Below are 19,718 nucleotides of genomic sequence, written 5' to 3'. Positions count from 1 at the left end.
CGCTAAAGCCACCCGCTGCTCGCCATCGCCGCTCCCGCCTCTGCCAGGCGCGAGCAGCACGCCCGCGCCCGCGGTCCCGCCGGCCTCCGTCTCTCCGGCTCCGGCTCCCGCTCGGCGGACAGCGCCGGCTGGCGGGCGGAAGGGTTGCGGCGGCAGGGGTGGCCCTGGCCTTCTTCCATCCTCCTTCGCCTGCTTCTGAGCCCACATTTGGGATTTCTGCTCCTGGATTATTCTGCGCACATCCCGTTATGAGCCTGGAGGGCCGGGGAGGACCGGGCGTGCCCCAGGCTGTGAATGGGGCTGAACTTTGAGAGCGCAGCAGCTGTCCACTGCCCCAGGGGACCTAGAATGGGGGCAGTAGCCCCGAAGAGGCCTAAGGGCGCTCCGTGAGGACCCCCACTCCCCAAGAGAGAGGCCAAGCCCCAGGCCATGCCTCCGTTGCCGCTGGAGCGGCCCCCCCGGCAGCAGCCTGGCGCCTCGCTGGTGGTGCGGTACTTCATGATCCCCTGCAACGTCTGTCTGATCCTGCTGGCCACCTCTACGCTGGGCTTCGCGGTGCTGCTCTTCCTCAACAACTGTACGTGGCGGCTGGGCGGGGCCCAAGTGGCCCAGCTTCTGCTGGCCAAGTCCTGCTTCCCTGCTGGCAAGGGTACAGGGCAGGCAGGGTCACAGCCAGGCCAAGGGCCACAACTAGCTTGAATGGGTCACACATTCGTCTGGGGATGGAATGGATTGCTCTGGACCCCTTGAGACCTGTCCTTGGGCTCCTGGCCAGCTGACCCCCATCTTGATGGGGCAGAAACAACTTCCTGTGGGAGTAAGAAAGGGGCAGTTGCACTAGGAATGGGGGGGTTGGACTTATTTGGTAAATCAGGTGACTTTACTGGGGACCCACTTGGCAGGTGATGGGTGTCAAGCCCTGACCATGCAGCTAGAAGGGCAGAGGAAAGTAAGGGCCCCTGCCCTCTTCTCCAGAGTCTCTGAGCCAGCCTATGGGGGAAGGGCAGAGTGGGCGTGGTGGTCTCTGGAAGGCCTTGCTCAGAGGGCCCTAACTTGGAGATTTGTTTTATTCCAGACAAACCTGGGACCCACTTCACACCAGCACCTCCCACACCTCCTGACGGTGAGTGGGGCAGCCTGGGTGGAAGGCACAGCTTGGGGTAGCAAGTGGGCAGAGCACTCCTAGGGTGGGTTCATTCTCGGGTGTGTATACCAGGGGTGCCAGGTGTCTGGAGAGGGGAGGCTGGGCAAGGCAGCCTGGGTTCCTCCTGGGGCATCCACTGAGTGTAAGCCCGGGGTCTCAGCTCCTGGCAGTGCTCAGGCAGGGCTCTGGTTTCCCTGGGCCTCAAGACTGGGAGGAACCATAAGAAGTGAGATGCTGGCAGGTGGTGTGGGCAGGGTGGGGGTGGGCAGTGGAGTAGGCTGGTTGTGGGGGGGGATTCCTCTCCTTTGTCCTCCCTTCTCCCTTTTCAGGAAGGGCTGGGGCCAGGCAGGGGTTGAGAAAGTCAGAAGTGCAGAGGGGAAACTGGGCTGGGGGGTGGGGAGTGTCTCAGCATGGCCTGAGGAATCAGAAAGGCGTGCGTCTGTCTCTGGGAGGATGCAAGTGATGGAGGGGTGGGCTGCCCTTCTTGACATCCCTATGGGTTGGGATGTCCTCCCACCAGGCTGCTGGAGCATGGGCCTCTGTAATTAGGTTAATGTCGGAGGGGAAGAGAAGGCTCTAGTGCTGCAGAGGACAGGACCAAGGGGTGGCCATGGTCTGTTCACCCTCCCTGCATCCTCAGCAGGCAGCTGGGAGCTCCCAGGTCTGCTCTCCGTCCTGCCCCATCACTGGGTTCTCTGTCAGGCAGCTGTCTGTCCAGTATCACAGAGTCACATGTCTAGGCAGGACATGGGTGGGGAGGAAAACCTGAGAGAGCCCTGGGTGGCCTGGGGTGGGGGCATGGCCCTGGGCCTTCTTCTCAGGATGCACCCCTGGGTTGCATTAGTCAGGGCTGCTTACTGAATCATGGGGCACCCAGAAGCAGGAGCTGGATTCATGGGTGCAGGATGAAGGGGCTCTGCTGTCCTTCAGTGGCCATCTGGGCAGGGGTCACCTGTGACCAACTGTTCTTTATTCCTGGAAGCTGCAGGGTTATTGACGGCTTTCTTTTTTTTTTTTTTTTCCCTTGTGATGCTGGGGATCAAACCCAAGGCCCTACCACTGAGTCCCAGCCCTTGCCCCACACTCTTTTTACTTTTTATTTTGAGACAGGGTCTCACTAAATTTCTGAGACTGGCTTTGAACTTGCAATCCTCCTGCCTCAGCCTCCCGAGTAGCTGGTATCACAGGCGTATTTTCAAATGTACCAGGGTCCCTGGGCTGGGCAGCATTTAGGGTGGGGCAGTAGGAATGGGTGATGGTGGCTGTGGGGACACACATCCTGGCCCTGGGCTCTGCTGTGCAACCCATGTCTCTGACAACAATGCCCCTCCTCACGCTGCTCCCACCAGACCTGAAGGCCCCTCAGAGGTCTGAGCCCCACCTGGGCTGTGGGAGGGGAGTCTGTGGCCTCTGAGGGGCCTCTTTCTGGGGGATTACAGTCCTTCTCCTGAGACACAGGAGCCTTGGGGTCAGAGCAATGCAGCACCCCTTCATGGTATGTGACCCTTGGTATTTGCACGTATTGTGGGGACCCGTGGCTGATGGGGTAAGTGGGTGTGGGTACATCCCATTGGTCTCAGACCACTGTCCCCCTTCTGGCCTGGGGCAGGAGGCTGTGACCCAGACAGGTCCCACATCTTCCAGGAAGGGGCCCATGTCCTCCAGTGGGGTGACTAAGGAGGAAGCCAATCTGCACTGGGCCGGGGCTGAGCACTGGGTGTCTACAGCCTCTCTCCTGAGTCCCTCGATTTAACCCACCCTCCCTGCAGCTGCCCACTTGAGTCCCTGTGCACACCCTAGCCATCAGGACACACATGTGGCCACAAGCAGGGCTCTGGGCGTTGGTTCCATCCCCCAACCCACCCTAGACCAGGAGGAGATTTAAATATATCAGCGGCATCTGTGGCTATAAAAAGCCCTTCCACCTCCGCACTGCAGCAAGAGATTGCTCCGGTGGGACGCTCAGTGGCCAGGGAGAGCCTTCCACTGGGGACTGAGCAGGGCATGCCTGGTGGGGCCCCCAGAGGTGACCCACTAGGGAACCATGTCACCTGAATTTATGAGGGGTCATGGGCAGCAGGTGTGTCTTGAGTCCAGCTCTTCCATTCCTTAGTAGTGACTTTTAGGAGACCTCTGCCCTCAGTTTCCTCTTCTGCTGAGTGGGCTTGAGGAGGGGCATTATGTGTGTGAAGGACTATGCCTAGGAGGGCCTGGCTGCTGTGGCAGGCTCTGCCTGCACCTGTGCGCAGGTGTGCCTGTGTGTGTGCTTGCTGGTGGGCCTGTGGGGGGGGGGTGGGTCGTCTCTGTGTTTATGACTCAAGAAAGTTCAATCAAGAAACTTATCTTCAGCCCTCCCGATCTCCTGGTCCCATGGGCCAGGGAGACACATAAAGGGGCAGTCATGCTATAGGTACCAACAGGGGACCAGGGAGCAGCCCCTCTCCCAGCCTAAGCATGGGACAAAGTGGGGCCCATCCTGAAAGTGGGGATTCCTGAATTAACTTGAGAAGTTACTTTGCTCTGACCAGCTGGTGGTCACACATGTGATCCAGCTGCTATGGGGAGTTTGGTAGGGTCACAAGTTCAAGGCTAGCCTGGGCAGCTCACCAAGGCTGTCTCAAAAATAAGAAATGTGAAAATGCCTGAGTATCTCTGGGTTCCATCCCCGGTACCTTAAACCAAGGAAAAAGAGAAGTTACTTTGTCCTGGCAGGGGACCGAAGTAGGGACCAGCATTGTGTGCTCTTAACTGTGGCTTTATAGTGGAAACATTGGTGGACTGTGGAGTGAGAACCAGGTTGTGGTGGGGAGGAGAGTGCTGCTCCCCAAGAACAGCTCTTCCCCGCTGTGGGGTCAGGACCTTGGGAGAGAGCTGGTGGGTCAGGTGACCTGGTGCAGAGAGAGGGAAAGCCCAGGGCACAGATAGCAGAAGCTAAGGAGCCCAGGGGCAGGGAGGTGACTGGGCCCTTGACCCTGGGGTTCAACCCTGGAGACCTTGATCAGCAGGTCCAGCTGAAGCCCAAGAGCACCACTGGGCATTAGCACGGGCCTATTGGACTTGGCTTGGGAGTCACAAGGAGCCTGGGCAAGAAAGGGCTGCATTCGAGAGGGATGTGCCACTAGGAGAGAGAAGGGGAAATGGAGGGAGCTTACAGCCTGGCATGAAGAGGGGGACACTGGCCAGACATAGATTGAGCCAGATAGAGCCAGGACAGAGAGGAGGCCAGTGGTGGTGACCATCCATTATCGTAGGTGGAGCTCATCCTCCACTTGGTGCTTGTGCCCAGTGCCTCTTGAGCTTTGCAGTCATTTGGAAGCAGGTCCTATTGTCCCATTCACAGAAAGGGACACTGAGGCATAGTGAGGTGGGGGAATGGGAACATGGGTGGGGGCAGGGAAGGCAGGCTGCGGCCTCTGTTTTTTCAGCTCTCCAGGGTTGGGTCAGGCAGGTGGAAGCCTGGGGTGGGCTCTTGGAGTGGCAACAGCTGGCTCTAGCCCCTGGGCTATGCACCTCTCCTAGGAGATGGGGAGGGTTTTCTGCTACATTTCCTCGACCTGCGGGAGTTGATGGGAGCCCTGACACCATGACTTATTAATGATAATTGAGCCAGATTAAAACATTTATTAGATCCAGGCAGCTGCAACCCCTAATGGACCCGCCTCCCCCAGGGGTACCCTGACCTAAGGAGCCAACTATCCCCAGTCCCAGTGCTGGCCTCAGGGTGGCTACTTGGGGCTATCCCTAACGACTCTGGTCTCTTCGTTTGTACACTGTGACAGAGGGCCAGCCTTTCCCTGTGCCCACACGGTGGGACGCAGTGGAGGCCTAATGATGATGGGGCGTGTGCTGCACCCTGCTGTCTGCAGAACTAAGGGCTGAAATGGCAGACTCAGATGGCAGGCCCAGCTGTGCAGAGCAGCTGCCCTGGGAGGGGCTGTGGGAGAAGGCTAGGAGCTGGGAAGAGGCCGGGATCAGGCATGGGGAACACCCAGGCAGCTCCCAGATGAGGCCCCAGAAACTTATGGCCTGAGTTGGGATGAGCCTGGCCTGCGTGGGGGTAACAAGATGGACTCTGGGGCTGATGTGGGAGAGGTGCTTTGGGCAGAGTGGGGCCTCGACTGCTTGCTTCGGACTTGGCCTGGGGTCCTCTCCTGTTGTGTGTTGGGGAATCTGCTGAGGTGGGATGGGAGTGGGTGGCTTGTCCTGTTATGGGGACAGGAGGCCCCTCTCTCCTGGTAGAGGGTATAGAGAATGTTCTCCAATGAGGAAAGGTCCCTGGGTTGGCAGGGGAGCCATCCAGGGGGCCAGGCCCTGTGAACATGCACAACAGAGCGTCCGTGACACTTGTGGCCATGCGTGGGCTTGAACATGCTTGCACACCCGGGTGTGGATGTGCCTGTGAGGGCTGCAGCAGTGCCCAGCCCTGAGACCTGGCTTCAACAACCCCTTCCTGTGCCCGACCTCAGTTTGCAGGGGAATGCTGTGTGGCTTTGGCGCGGTCTGTGAGCCCAGTGCAGAGGATCCAGGCCGGGCCTCCTGCGTGTGCAAGAAGAGCGCCTGTCCTGCTGTCGTGGCGCCAGTGTGTGGCTCAGATGCCTCCACCTACAGCAACGAGTGCGAGCTGCAGCGTGCACAGTGCCGCCTGCAGCGGCGAATCCGCCTGCTCCGCCGCGGACCCTGTGGTAAGGGAGTGTGCCCAGCGTGGGGGGGTGGGCCAGGTGTTGGAGGTGGACAGACAGCCAGGGTGACCCCACCCTGCCATCCGCAAGGTTCCCGGGACCCCTGCTCCAATGTGACCTGCAGCTTCGGCAGCACCTGTGCACCCTCCGCCGATGGGCAGACCGCCTCCTGCCTGTGTCCCACGACCTGCCGCGGGGCCCCGGAGGGCACCGTGTGTGGCAGTGACGGTAGGGACTACCCCGGTGAATGCCAGCTGCTGCGCCGGGCATGCGCACGCCAGGAGAACATCTTTAGGAAGTTCGACGGCCCCTGTGGTGAGTGCCGGCCCCACGTGGGGCTCCTCTCCTTGGGCGTGCAGGCAATAACCCTGACTCCTGCCTGTCCGCCCCCAGACCCCTGCCAGGGAGCCCATGCTGACCCGAGCCGCGTCTGCCGTGTGAACCCGCGCACTCACCGTCCAGAGATGCTCCTGCGCCCAGAGAGCTGCCCTCCCCGGCATTTGCCTGTGTGTGGGGATGATGGGGTCACCTATGCAAATGACTGCGTCATGGGCCGCTCAGGGGCTGTCCGCGGTCTGCTCCTCCAGAAAGTGCGCTCTGGCCAGTGCCAGCCTCGAGGTGGGCTGCTTCCCCTGCACACAGTGTGTCCCCTGCCTCCGTGTCCGTGGGGTCCCTGCTGTGGAGGTGCTGGTGTGGTTCTGGCCTCTCTGAGCTCCTTGCCCACCCCCAGACCAGTGCTCCGGGACCTGCCAGTTCGGTGCCATCTGCCTGTCCCGCCGTGGCCGACCCCGCTGCTCCTGCGACCGTGTCACCTGTGATGGGGCCTACAGACCGGTGTGTGCCCAGGATGGGCACACGTATGACAACGACTGTTGGCGCCAGCAGGCTGAGTGCCGGCAGCAGCGAGCCATCCCTCCCAGGCACCAGGGCCCGTGTGGTGAGCACCCTGTGGTCCCCGCCATCAGTCCTTGCCCACCATCACATGCCATCTTCATTCCTTGGCACCCACCTCCCAGGGTCTTGGGCCAGGGTGGGTCCCCTGGGAGGGTGCAGGGTGTGGAGGGTAGAGGCTGCAAGAGGGTGCCCGGATACTTGGGGAGGCGGTCAGAGATGGGCCTGCACTTGGCCATGCAAGTCCAGGCTGCAGGTCCTCTAGTCTGTCTGCCCATCCATCTCTGTTCTGCCTGAGGGTATAGATTGCTTGGGTGGGCAGGAAGTGGATACAGCGGTGGGGTCCCTCACTCTTGGGACATAACTGTCACCAGCCCCTTCAGAGGCAGGATCTCAGTTGATTTTAAGGGGCCATTGGAGGGTGGAGGCAGCTGGGAAATGGCCAGCATGTCCCATGGGAACCAGGGCTGCAGTGACCCTGTGTCCATCTGGGTCAGTCCTCTGTCCATCTTTCTGGTCTGTCTTTCTGCGTCTGTCTTCTCCTCGGTCCTTCCCTCTCGGCTCCTCCTCTTGTGTCTTCCAGCCTGACCTGCTGGCAGGATGAGGTGCCGCGCCTGCCCACCAGGAGCCCACAGCCCGAGGTCTGCCCCTGGTGCGGCTGGGGGGGGTGGCTCGCTACTGCCTGGCCTTGTGGTTCTCAGAGCAAGTGGACAGACACCTCCTCCCCGTGCAGCCCTGGGTGTGACTCTGGGGTGCAGACTCCTCTTAGCCTGGAGAGAGCCCCCACGTGCATGGGTGTCCCAGGGCTGCTGGTGGTCGGGGTCAGTGGCCTGCTGTGGGCAGTCAGGAGGCTCCTGTGTCCCCATCTGCCTCTGTCGTGTGTCTGTCCCTTTCTTTGCTATGTCCTGCACATCTAGCTCTTCCTTGACCACCCCACCCTGGGAGAGGGCCTGCTGCGTGGGGCTGGGGGCTTTGCCCAGTATGGGGGGGCGGGTAGCAGGTGGGCTGAGTGCCCTGTCCTTCCCAGACCAGGCTCCGTCCCCGTGCCGTGGGGTGCAGTGCGCATTCGGGGCGACATGCGCCGTGAAGAACGGGGAGGCTGCGTGCGAGTGCCAGCAGGCGTGTGCAGGCGCCTATGACCCCGTGTGCGGCAGTGACGGCGTCACCTATGGCAGCACCTGCGAGCTGGAGGCCATGGCCTGTGCCCTTGGGCGGGATATCCGGGTGGCCCGCAGAGGACCCTGTGGTCAGTAGTGGACAAGCAGGTCTGGGGGGGGATGGCCTTCCTGACACAGTGGTGACAGAGCCCCCTCCCCAGACCGATGCGGGCAGTGCCGTTTTGGAGCCCTGTGCGAGGCCGAGACCGGGCGCTGTGTGTGCCCCTCTGAGTGCGTGGCCTCAGCCCAGCCCGTGTGCGGTTCTGATGGGCACACGTATGCCAGCGAGTGTGAGCTGCATGTCCACGCCTGCACACACCAGATAAGCCTGCATGTGGCATCAGCTGGACACTGTCGTGAGTGGGGCCATGGGGGCCAGCGGGCTAGGGTCCCACCACTCTCCGGCTGGGTCAGCTGCTGACCCCTGCTGGCTCCGTATGTTTCAGAGACCTGTGGAGACACAGTGTGTGCCTTTGGGGCTGTGTGCTCAGCTGGGCAGTGTGTGTGTCCTCGTTGTGAGCGCCCCCCGCCTGGCCCCGTGTGTGGCAGCGATGGTGTCACCTACCGCAGTGCGTGTGAGCTACAGGAGGCTGCCTGCCAGCAGCAGATACAGCTTGAGGAAGCCCGGGCAGGGCCCTGTGAGCAGGGTAGGCTTGGGCAGCTGCCTGGGCTGTGGGGCACCAGCCTCAGGGGAGAACCTGCAGGTGAACTGCTCTCCTTCCCCACAGCTGAGTGTGGCTCAGGAGGCTCCGGCTCTGGGGAGGACAGCGAGTGTGAGCAGGAACTCTGTCGGCAGCGTGGCGGGGTGTGGGATGAGGACTCAGAGGATGGACCATGCGTCTGCGATTTCAGCTGCCAGGGTGTTCTCAGGAGCCCGGTGAGCCCCCACCTCCCCCAGTTATAGGGGGGCAGTGAGGAAGGGGCCAAGGCTGCCCACGCTGACCCCACCCCTCCAGGTGTGCGGCTCAGATGGGGTCACCTATGGCAGTGAGTGTGACCTGAAGAGGGCCAGGTGCGAGTCTCAAGGAGAGTTGTACGTCGCAGCTCAGGGACCCTGCCGTGGTGAGTGGGCCAGGGCACATTCTCGTGGGCTTGTGCAGCAGCCTCTGCGCTTCTGTGTGTGCGTATTCAAAGGTGTGTGCCTGCACTGGTGTGGGCACGTGGGCATCCATGTGTGCTGTGGTATGCTTGTGGTCTTGTGTGTTCTTCTGAGTATAAAGCACTGATACGTGCACTGTGGACACAAGCCCATCTGTCAAAGTATGCACCACACTGGGGAGGGTGGGCAGGAGGATTGTGAGTTTGAGCCCAGCCTGAGCCATGCAGTGAGATCCTGCCTCATGAAAGCAAGTGTATGCCAAGTACCTACTGCAGGTCAGGCCAGGCTTCTATGCAGGAGGCAGCAGGAAACCACAGGGCACCTTCCGGGCCCTTTTGCTCTTCTGGGCAGGGACTGACAGTGGTCTGTAAATGTCACGTGTCACACACGAGTGCTCACGGTATGCTCATGCATGTTCACAGCTGTGTCTGTGCAGTTGTATGTAAATGTGCGTGGTTTGGAGGAATGTGAGTGCGTGTCCGTCTTCGTGTGTGTGTGCTGCCTTTACACTTATCTGTATGTCCATAGCTCTGTGTACACACAAGGCTGTGTCCGTGACTTTGGGTATTCTGTGTGTATGTGGCCCTGTATGTTTCCTGTGTGCTGGGTCCTACATTTGGCACTTGCATGTCCTTGTATGATTATGGTGGCCTCACCTAGGGCCTCAGCCTCAGATTCCAGACCTGAGGGGCATGGTGTCAGGCTGAGTGGTGGTGTGGAGGAGGTTGAGGCAGAGGGGTGGGCATACAGCACTGCCTCAAGTCTGACCCCACACCCCTCTCTGCAGGCCTCACCTTGGCCCCACTGCTGCCTGCAGCCCCTGCTCACTGTGCCCAGACCCCCTATGGATGCTGCCAGGATAATGTCACTGCTGCCCGGGGTGTGGGCCTGGCCGGTTGCCCCAGTGAGTACCTGAGTACCCTCACCCCTAGCCTGGCACAGCTGTGTGACTGTGCTGACCCTGTCCCTCCCCCCTTCCCTTGCAGGCACTTGCCAGTGCAACCCGCACGGCTCCTACGGAGGCACCTGTGACCCAGCCACAGGCCAGTGCTCTTGCCGGCCAGGTGTGGGCGGCCTCAAGTGCGACCGATGTGAGCCTGGTTTCTGGAACTTCCGTGGCATTGTCACTGACAGCCGGAGCGGCTGTACTCGTGAGTGACAGGGCCCCAGGGCTGGCTGCCAGTCAATTACTCCTGCCTGTCCACCCCCATCACTGTGCTCAGGCCCTGGCCTGAGCTGCACCCGGCAGGCTCTGCAGCAGGTGGAGAAGACTGTCTAGGTACAGACTCAGGCTTCCCTCCCCGCAGCCTGCAGCTGTGACCCCCGGGGTGCCGTGCGGGATGACTGTGAGCAGATGACTGGGCTGTGTTCCTGTAAGCCAGGCGTCGCTGGTCCCAAGTGTGGGCAGTGTCCTGATGGCCACACCCTGGGCCCCACCGGCTGTGAGGCAGGTGAGGACAAGATCTGGGCTGGCCTGGGGTTTGCTGTACAGAGGGACAGCCTGAGCTGGTGGGGTTTCTGTGTCCACCCCAGATCCTTTGGCACCGGTGACCTGTGCGGAGATGCACTGTGAGTTTGGCGCTTCCTGTGTGGAAGAGGCAGGTTCTGCCCACTGCGTCTGCCCAGCCCTCACCTGCCCAGAGGCCAGTGCCACCAAGGTGAGCAAGGTGAGGGTGGAGAGTGTGAAGGGCAGTGGGTGGGGGCACCGCCTGAGTGCCCCTGCCTTGCGCCTCAGGTCTGTGGATCAGATGGCATCACCTACGGCAGCGAGTGCCAACTGAAGACCATCGCCTGCCGCCAGGGCTTGGACATCTTCACCCAGAGCCTCGGCCCGTGCCAGGGTAGGGTCTGGGAGCCACCACCCAGCACTGACAGGAGGGCCTTGCCCTGCCCCGACTCCAGCCCCAGCTTCCCTCTCCTTGCAGAGGCTGCTGTTCCTGGCGCTCACCCAACATCCAGGGCCACGACAGCCCCGGGGCACTTGCCAAGCGAGCCTCTGCTGCCTCCACCCAGTGCCCTCCCCCTGGCTCCCAGCAGTACCCCCCAGAGCCGGCCCACCCCTCCACCCACCTTACGACCTCGGACCACAGCCAGCATCCCCAAGACCACAGCTCGGCCCGCGCTGACCATGCCCCCCACAGAAACCTCCGCTGCAGCCAGTCTCTCCGCGTCTGCCTTTGGAGAATCTGGCAGCACTGATGGGAGTGGCGATGAGGAACTAAGTGGGGACCAGGAGGCCAGTGGGGGGGGTTNGGCTTGGGGATGTGGGGTGGGCCTGGGGTGAGCAGGGGCTCTGGGGTGTGGGACAGGCCTGGGGAGTGAGCAGGGGCTCAGGGACATGGGACAGGCCTGGGGAGTGAGCAGGGGCTTGTTGGGGCAGGGCCCAGAGAGGTTCCCACCTGTGGCTGGACTCAGACTGCGCATCCCTAGGACTGGAACTCTCCATGGACAGCAGCGTGGTGACACATGGACCACCCATTGAGAGAGCCTCCTGCTACAACTCACCTTTGGGCTGCTGTTCGGATGGCAAGACACCTTCACTGGACGCAGAGGGCTCCAACTGTCCTGGTGAGTGGGTGGCAGGGCAGGTGGAGCTCGAGGAGCAGCCTGGGCAGCCGTGAGTGCTGCTCCTACCCACTGGCAGCAGGTGGGTCCAGGTTTTATGGTCTTTGGTCTCCAATGTGTATGAGATCTTGGGGATCCGGCACCCGTGTGCACACGTGAGGTCTCAGCCCTAACACATGTGCGTGCCTAGGACCGTGTACCTAACCCGTCTCTCTCCTTGCAAGCAAGCCTGGGGCAATCGCTCTGAGGAGTCTGCCTGGTAACTGACGCCAGCCCTGCCCTGGGGTCCCCACTAACCTCATGACCATCTGACTAACATCCACCTGCCCCTGAACCCTACGTGGCTTGCTCCAGGGGCCTGCACCAGGCGGGTGCCAGGCAGGGCCTCACCGCCCCTTCTCCCACAGCCACCAAGGCGTACCAGGGCGTGCTGGAGCTGGAGGGGGTCGAGGGGCAAGAGCTGTTCTACACACCCGAAATGGCCGACCCCAAGTCAGAGCTGTTTGGGGAGACAGCCAGGAGCATCGAGAGCACGGTAAGTGGGGGCGTCCTCCCAGGTCAGACCCAGAGGAGGCCAGGGCAGGAACCCCACAGTCAGGGGAACTGCTTTCAGTGGGTTGGGCGGTGCCCAGTATCCTCACTCACTCCCTGCCCACAGCTGGACGACCTTTTCCGGAACTCAGACGTCAAAAAGGACTTCCGGAGTGTCCACCTGCGGGACCTGGGGCCTGGCAGATCAGTCCGTGCCACTGTGGATGTGCACTTTGACCCCAGTGAGACCCCCGCGCTCAGTCTCTCCCAGGAGGTGATGGGTAGGGGCTGCACAGGGCCAGGCCGTGCTCAGTACCCCCTCTTCCCCAGCCACAGCCTTCAGGCCACCTGATGTGGGCCGGGCCCTGCTTCGGCAGATCCAGGCCTCCCGGCGCCGGGCCCTGGTGGTGAGGAGGCCTCTGCAAGAGCACGTGCGGTTCACGGACTTTGGTGAGCAGCAGGCCAGGCCTCCTTGTCTGTCCCCATGCTCCACCGCCCCGCCCCCTGCTCCTGGCAGACCCTGACCACTCCCTGCCCCACAGACTGGTTTCCTGCATTCTTCATGGGAGCCACCACAGGAGCCACCACTGCAGTGGCCACAGCCAGAGCTACCACTGTGGGCCAGCCACCTTCCTCCGCGACCCCTCGGGTCCACCCCAGTCACACCAGCAGGCCCGCTGGAAGGACCACGGCCCCCCCACACACACACCGGCCCCCCACCACAGCTCCCGGCCATGTGGCTGGACACTGGCCTTTGCTCCCCAGTCCCAAGCAGCACCCAAGGTCCTGTGATTCCCAGCCCTGCCTGCATGGGGGGACCTGCCAGGACCAGGACTCTGGCCGGGGCTTCACCTGCAGCTGCCTGGCAGGCAGGGGAGGCACCTTCTGTGAGGACGGTAGGCGCTTTTGTCCACCTCTCTGGAAGGACAGGGAGGGCTGATGGGGGCAAGGAGGGAGGGCAGAGATAAGCCACCGGCAGGAGGTGGTAGGGGCTGGGTCTTGGGTACTCTTCCAGCTCACCCTCCCTATCCCCTGCAGTGCTACGCCCCTCTGTCTCTGTTCCTGCCTTTGGGGGTGCCTCCTTTCTGGCCTTCCCCACCCTCCGTGCCTATCACACGCTGCGCCTGGCGCTGGAATTCCGATCCCTGGAGCCTCAGGGACTGCTGCTATACAATGGCAACGCACGTGGCAAGGACTTCCTGGCACTGGCGCTGCTGGGTGGGCGCGTTCAGCTCAGGTGCCGGGCCTCCTGCATGTCTGGCGGGTGGGCGGGGGCCAGGGCCTTCCAGGGAGGAATTTGTGGGTGGTTCCTGACCAGACTGTGGATGGAGCCGGGCCAGTGCTCTAAGCACCTGCTTGGGTCTCCAGGTTTGACACAGGTTCTGGACCAGCCATACTGACCAGCTCAGTACCTGTGGAACCAGGCCGGTGGCACCGCCTAGAACTGTCACGGCATTGGCGCCAAGGCACGCTGTCTGTGGATGGCGAGACCCCAGTTCTGGGCGAGAGCCCCAGTGGCACAGATGGCCTCAACCTAGATACCGACCTCTTTGTGGGCGGAGTCCCAGAGGACCAGGCTGATGTGTGAGCAAGAGGGTGGAGCGTGCCTCAAACTGGGTCTCTGACCTTGATCTTGACCTGGGACTCCACCAGAGCAACCTCCATTGGATAGCAAATGGGATCAGAAGGATGGTGTGGGTGTGGCTAGGACCCTGAGCTCAGCTGGGGCTCCTGGCCCTTCCCTGTCCCGTCTGGGTGGCTGACCTTTGGGCCCAGAGTGAGGAGGGCCTGGGCTGACCCTTACCTCCAGTCCTGACCCTTAACCTCGGCCCCACCCTTTGGTTGGTCCTCTTTGTGGGGCTGGCCGCTTGGTCTCCAGGGTGATGGGATGGAGCAGCTCTGACTTCTGGCCCTAACTGTACCCCTGTGACTCTGGCCGCGAGAAGGAGGCCTCTGCTGAGCTTACTCTGACCCCTTCCTGGTGGCAGGGCCCATGAGCGGACCTCCGTGGGCGTGGGCCTGAAGGGCTGCATCCGCCTGCTGGATGTCAACAATCAGCGCCTGGAGCTGGGCCCCTGGCAGGGGCTTGTGTCCCGCAGCTCCGGGGTGGGAGAGTGTGGAGAGCACCCCTGCGTGCCCAGCCCCTGCCATGGTGGGGCACCATGCCAGGCCCTGGGAGACGACATGTTTCACTGCCAGTGTCCACCTGGCCGCTTTGGTGAGGGCAGGTGGGGATCGGGTGAGGGCTAGGAACCAGGTGTCAGGGGGCCTGCCTTCTTGGACTCAGCTCCGTCTCCCTCCAGGCCCAACCTGTGCGGAGGAGAAGAGCCCCTGCCAGCCAAACCCCTGCCACGGTGCAGCCCCCTGCCGCGTGCTGCCCAAGGGTGGGGCCGAGTGCGAGTGCCCCGCGGGACGTAGAGGCACTCTCTGCCAGACAGGTAGGGGCACCAGGCTGTCAGGAGGGGACAAGAAGTCAGGGTCAAATGTTCAGTTTGAATTGTGGCCCGATCTGCGGGTCCAGGAAGAGTTGGGATTTGGGTCCTGTGGGTTTCAGTCGAGTTAGGCCGGACAGTGGGGTCCACAGCCTGAGTGAGCCCTGTCCTCCCTCTGCAGTGTCTGAGATGGATGGTCGTGCCCAGCCCTTCCTGGCGGACTTCCATGGCTTTTCCTACCTGGAGCTGAGAGGCTTGCACACCTTCGAAAGAGACCTGGGGTCAGTAGGGTAGGTGAGGCAGAGGAGGGGAGGCAGCCTGTAGGGAAGGGGCAGTGAGACACCCTGACCCACGTGACCCAGGGAGAAGATGGCCCTCGAGGTGGTGTTCTTGGCCCGAGGACCCAGTGGTTTGCTCCTGTACAATGGGCAAAAGACAGATGGCAAAGGGGACTTCGTGTCACTGGCTCTGCATGACCAGCACCTGGAATTCCGCTATGACCTGGGCAAAGGGGCAGCAGTCATCAGGTGGGCAAGCATGAGGGCTGTGGGCTCTGTCCTGGGCTGCCCACAGGGAGGGCCTGGAGGCCTGGGCCTGGACAGGGGTAAGGTTGGGGCTCCTGACATTGTCACTCAATGGATAGGCAGAGCCCACAGCCTGCTCACTCAGCCTCTTCCTCACAGGAGCAAGGAACCCATAGCCCTGGGCTCTTGGATTAGGGTCTTGGTGGAGAGAAATGGCCGTAAGGGTGCCCTGCGTGTGGGTGATGGGCCCCGCGTGCTGGGAGAGTCCCCGGTGAGTGTCTGAGGTGTGAGGAGGGCCCAAGTGTCCCCCCACCCTGCCCTGCTCCCACGCCTCCTCCTCCTCCTCCTCCTCCTCCTCCTCCTCCTCCTGGGGGCTTGGCAGCCCCCATGCCAGTTCTTACAAAACTCTTTTCTCTCGTCTGTCCTGTGCCTGGTCTGTCTCCTCTCTGCCCTGCTCTCTGGCTCTTACTCTGCACCCCCATGCTCTCCGGATGTCAGAAATCCCGCAAGGTACTGTCTGCTGCTCATACTGCTCATTGTCTGACACCACCCTAGAGTAGCTCCTCCCCATTAAGGCCCCTGTCCACCATCTCTGTGTGGTTAATGCTGCCTGCTAGTTAGCTAGGGGCTGGGGTGTGGGTGTCAGGCAGTTGGGCACCCTGGTCTGGGACTCAGACCTGCCCCTGCCTAGTGGGTAGGCCCTGCACACCCTCATCCAGCGCCTTCTGCAGGTGCCGCATACCATGCTCAATTTGAAGGAACCACTCTACATCGGGGGTGCCCCCGACTTCAGCAAGCTTGCCCGGGCAGCTGCAGCATCCTCTGGCTTCGACGGTGCCATTCAGCTGGTGCGAGGCATGGGGTGGGGCCCTCCTGCCAGGGCTCTCCACGGCGGGGGGAGGAGGGGCTGCCCCGGGCTGACTGCAGGGCAGGGAGGGCGCAGCTGCTGAGACACAGGCTCTCATCCTGTGCCCTGCAGGTCTCCTTGGGAGGCCGCCAGCTGTTGGCCCAGGAGCACGTGGTGCAGGCGGTGGACGTCTCATCCTTTGCAGACCACCCTTGTACCCAGGCCTCAGGCCACCCCTGCCTCCATGGCGCCTTGTGTCTCCCAAAGGAAGCCACCTACACATGCCTGTGCCCCACGGGCTTCTCGGGGCTACACTGCGAGAAGGGTGAGCACCTGTGGCTGGGCCAGGGCTGCAGGCCTGCACCTGCAGCCCACCTCACGCTGCCTGTCTCCCAGGGCTGGTTGAGAAGTCAGCAGGGGACCTTGAGGCACTGGCCTTCGATGGGAGGACCTACGTCGAGTACCTCAATGCTGTGACCGAGAGGTAATGCATCGCCCAGGAGCCGACACATCGTGCACCCTCCGCTGTCTGTCTGGTCCTGTCTGTACACACCACACAAGGCAGGACACCATGCTCTGACCAGGCGGGAAGCCCCAGTGTCCACCCCTCCTCCCCCTCCTGCCTTCTCACCTCTCTGTCTCTTTGTTTCCAAGCGAACTGACCAATGAGATCCCAGCGTAAGTAGCCCCTCGGCCCCCACCTGCACCTTCCACTCATCCGTGCCCATCTGTGCCTCCCTGACCCTGCCACAGCACAGTCCTGAGCCCCTCGAAGGGCAGAATGTCCCTCCTGGATGGAGGTGGGGGTTAGGGCCTTTAGTGCTGTGTGAGGCTCAGCTTCTTCCCCGGGAAATGGTACCCCCTCCCAGGACACGTGCCTCATCCACCCTGCAGCCACCACCCTACCCCAGGCCGGCGTGAGTGTGTGCTTGTGCCTGTGCCTGTCTGTGCGTGCACACACTTAGACATATCTGTATGTGTGAGTAAAGGTGTTCCTGTGTGTGCCTGTGTCTGTGTGCAGAGATGTAAGGCGTGTTTGTGTGGGTCGTGTGTGAGTTCACGTGTGTATGAGCGTGTCTCTGCTTGTGTGTCCGTGTTCTGTGCACATGCATGTGTGCTGGGGCATCAGGGCCACCCCCAGGCAGATGAGCCCTCTGCTTCCATCTGCCATTCACGTCTCATTCCTTGAACTCTGCACGAGCTTGGGCCGTGCCACCAGCTGTGTCTGCACACGCGTGTTGCACACATGTCACTTCTATGGCTCTCTGGTGGGTCGTCAGTGGGGCCCAGGGCCACGCGTGTCCAGGTGCATGCTTGCTTTTCCCAGTGCTAGAAATGGGACTTGGGCCCGTGCTTGGCCTGTCTGTCCCTGGCTCACTGCTTCCCTCTCTCCCTGTTTCTAAGCCCCGAAACTCCGGACTCTGGGGCCCTAAACAGGTGAGCATGTGGCAGTGCCTGAGGGGCAGAGTGGCTGTCACCCCACGGTGTGCCTGCCTGTCATCCTCGATCTCTGATCACCTCGGCCAGTCCCTCCATCTGTCTGTCTCTCCTCCGCCCACCGCTGGTGTTTCCGTCACCCAGCCCCCAGCCCCCACGGCCTGTGAAGTCCAGGCTCTGCCCTCCTGCCTTCCCCATCCACCCTGCTGCCTTCCTGGAGGCCTGACCCACCCCTTCACCCTCCAGCGAGAAAGCACTGCAGACCAACCACTTTGAGCTGAGCTTGCGCACTGCAGCTACGCAGGGGCTGGTGCTGTGGAGTGGCAAGGCCACCGAGCGTGCAGACTACATGGCGCTAGCCATTGTGGATGGACACCTTCAGCTGGCCTATGACCTGGGCTCTCAGCCCGTGGTGCTGCGCTCCACTGTGAGGGTCAACACCAACCGCTGGTTGCGAGTCAGGGCTCACAGGTCAGTGGGCCCCCCTAAGAATAGCAGGCAGTGCCTGCACTTTCCCAGCCACTCCTTGTCACCAACTGCCTGACCCAGGGTCACTGTCGTGGGGAGGAGAGGAAGGAAGGACAAGAAGATGCAGGAGAAGCGGTTGTGGCAGGAGGCTTATTACTGCCACCATCCTGGGCTCCAGGGTGACCCTGGTGTGGGCCCAGCCTGTAGCAGCTGTAAGGCATGGAGGGGGGGCTCTGATCTGGAGGAGGTGGGGAGGGACCCCTGATAATCTTGCCCCACCTGCACCCTCAGGGAGCAGAGAGAAGGTTCCCTTCAGGTGGGCAATGAGGCCCCTGTGACTGGTTCCTCCCCACTGGGTGCCACACAACTGGACACAGATGGAGCTCTTTGGCTCGGTGAGTGCTCGAGAGAGGTCAGGCCAGGGGTCATCCAAGGGCCTCAGTGTATCTAAGGGACAGACTCCATCTGTCCCTCTGCGTCCTCTCCCATCTTGGCCCCAGGCACAAGGCCAGAGGACAGGGTCCTCTGGGTGGGCATGCCTACTACCCACCTGTTCCCTGGGCCGTGGTGGCCCTCTGCCCATCAGCATCACCTAGCCACAGCTGTCTGATCTCCTGCTCTCTGTCCTGTAGGGGGCCTGCAGAAGCTGCCTGTGGGCCAGGCCCTGCCAAAGGCCTATGGAACAGGTTTTGTGGGCTGCCTCCGGGATGTGGTGGTAGGCCAGCGTCCACTGCACCTGCTGGAGGATGCCCTCTCCAAGCCAGAGCTGCGGCCCTGCCCAGCCTCCTAAACGAACACCGGCGGAGCACCCCCATCTGCCCACCCTACTGTAATTATTTTCTATTTTTGTAAACTGTTGCTTTTTGATATGATTTTCTTGCCTGTGTGTTGGCCAGAGGGACTGCTGGCCTGTCCTCCCTTCCGTCCAGGCAGCTGTGCTGCAGAGACAGACTGGTATCAAGAGGCTCCCAGGGGTGGTGTGGCAGCTTCAGGACGTGCCCCTTTGCCTCAGGGCACCACACCAGCCCTTTGCACTGTGTGTCCCCGTGTGTCCGCCCCCTCCCTTCCCTCCTGTACCTGGTCCACTGGCAGACCCTGCTCCCCGACCTCACCCTGGCTGCATTTGATGAAGCCTATTGTCCCAGAGCAGGAGGGGGTTGCCAAGGCTTGAGGGGGCCCTTCCACAGAGCACCCCCATGGGACCCTTCTTGGTCCTTACTTAAGCTGCTGTTTCTTCCTTTGTGCTGTGGGTAGCCTTGCCCCAGGCCAGCCTGGACCCCAGGACTCCTGTGCCAAGACTGTGACTTAGAAATGACGTTACCATTGATGTCATATTCTGCCATGGACCTGGCCCCCACACACACACTCCAGGCCCTGGGAGCAGCCCCTAAGAGGGAATGGGCCACTGTGCATGATGTGGTTGACCTCTGTTGCCTGTATCCTCCGCTAGAGTGATGGATGTCCAGGCCTGGCCACCAAACATGTTCTTGGACCACTGGTTTTATTTGGTGCCCAAAGCAGAAGAACTGTTATCTTTCCTGTCCTGACTCCAGAGCATTTAAGCATCCTCATCAGGGCCAGTATGAGAAGTGATTATCTGAAAGTGACTGGGGTCTAGCCAGTGTCTGAGCAAGACCAAAGTGTAGGTGCAGGGGTGGCAGAGGTGGCCACAGAGTCAGAAATGCCTTAAACTGCAACGTCCACCCCCCACTCCCTGCCTGGATGCCCTTCCCAGTCCTCTTGGGAGTAAGACCAGACAACGGTGGTGGAGTTGGCAGCCTGGCCAGCCTCTGCTGGGGGTGGGGGGTGCAGGAAACTGCCCTGGTGTGTCCTTACTAACTCCAGTATGTGTCTTGTCAAGCACCGTGAAATAAAGTTTGGAAACTTTAAAAGAAGGGCCATGTCTGTCCTCCCCAACTGCCAGCCCTACAGCCTGGCGGCACC

At 61.6% G+C, this 19,718-nt stretch overlaps 1 protein-coding gene across 8 annotated transcripts; it reads left to right on the top strand.

Annotated features, from left to right (window-relative positions):
- The first annotated feature begins 80 nt into the window (after nucleotides 1–80).
- Nucleotides 81–19,666, top strand: Agrn (agrin). 8 transcript variants are annotated; one of them, XM_048783841.1, is made up of 38 exons: nucleotides 81–577; nucleotides 1,076–1,123; nucleotides 5,611–5,826; nucleotides 5,914–6,138; nucleotides 6,217–6,441; nucleotides 6,554–6,760; nucleotides 7,742–7,960; nucleotides 8,033–8,227; nucleotides 8,318–8,518; nucleotides 8,600–8,748; nucleotides 8,828–8,933; nucleotides 9,758–9,874; nucleotides 9,957–10,121; nucleotides 10,278–10,421; nucleotides 10,504–10,628; nucleotides 10,706–10,811; nucleotides 10,896–11,231; nucleotides 11,401–11,538; nucleotides 11,943–12,070; nucleotides 12,194–12,308; nucleotides 12,397–12,516; nucleotides 12,609–12,962; nucleotides 13,105–13,303; nucleotides 13,435–13,650; nucleotides 14,055–14,284; nucleotides 14,370–14,504; nucleotides 14,680–14,788; nucleotides 14,861–15,025; nucleotides 15,182–15,293; nucleotides 15,521–15,532; nucleotides 15,754–15,870; nucleotides 16,002–16,194; nucleotides 16,266–16,353; nucleotides 16,524–16,547; nucleotides 17,274–17,306; nucleotides 17,553–17,777; nucleotides 18,066–18,169; nucleotides 18,407–19,666. In XM_048783841.1, the coding sequence occupies exons 1-38, from the start codon at nucleotides 430–432 to the stop codon at nucleotides 18,562–18,564; spliced, it is 5,907 nt and encodes a 1,968-aa protein (XP_048639798.1). In that variant the 5' UTR covers nucleotides 81–429; the 3' UTR covers nucleotides 18,565–19,666. The 8 variants fall into 8 exon arrangements, with proteins under 8 accessions (XP_048639798.1, XP_048639802.1, XP_048639799.1 ...); XM_048783842.1 differs by having other exon boundaries at nucleotides 82–577; nucleotides 14,680–14,779; XM_048783845.1 differs by lacking the exon at nucleotides 16,524–16,547.
- The last annotated feature ends 52 nt before the right edge of the window (nucleotides 19,667–19,718 follow it).

This window comes from Marmota marmota, unplaced genomic scaffold, assembly GCF_001458135.2.
Source record: "Marmota marmota marmota unplaced genomic scaffold, marMar, whole genome shotgun sequence".
NCBI classification, from domain to species: Eukaryota; Metazoa; Chordata; class Mammalia; order Rodentia; family Sciuridae; genus Marmota; species Marmota marmota.
This window is presented reverse-complemented; position numbering and strand designations above follow the sequence as displayed.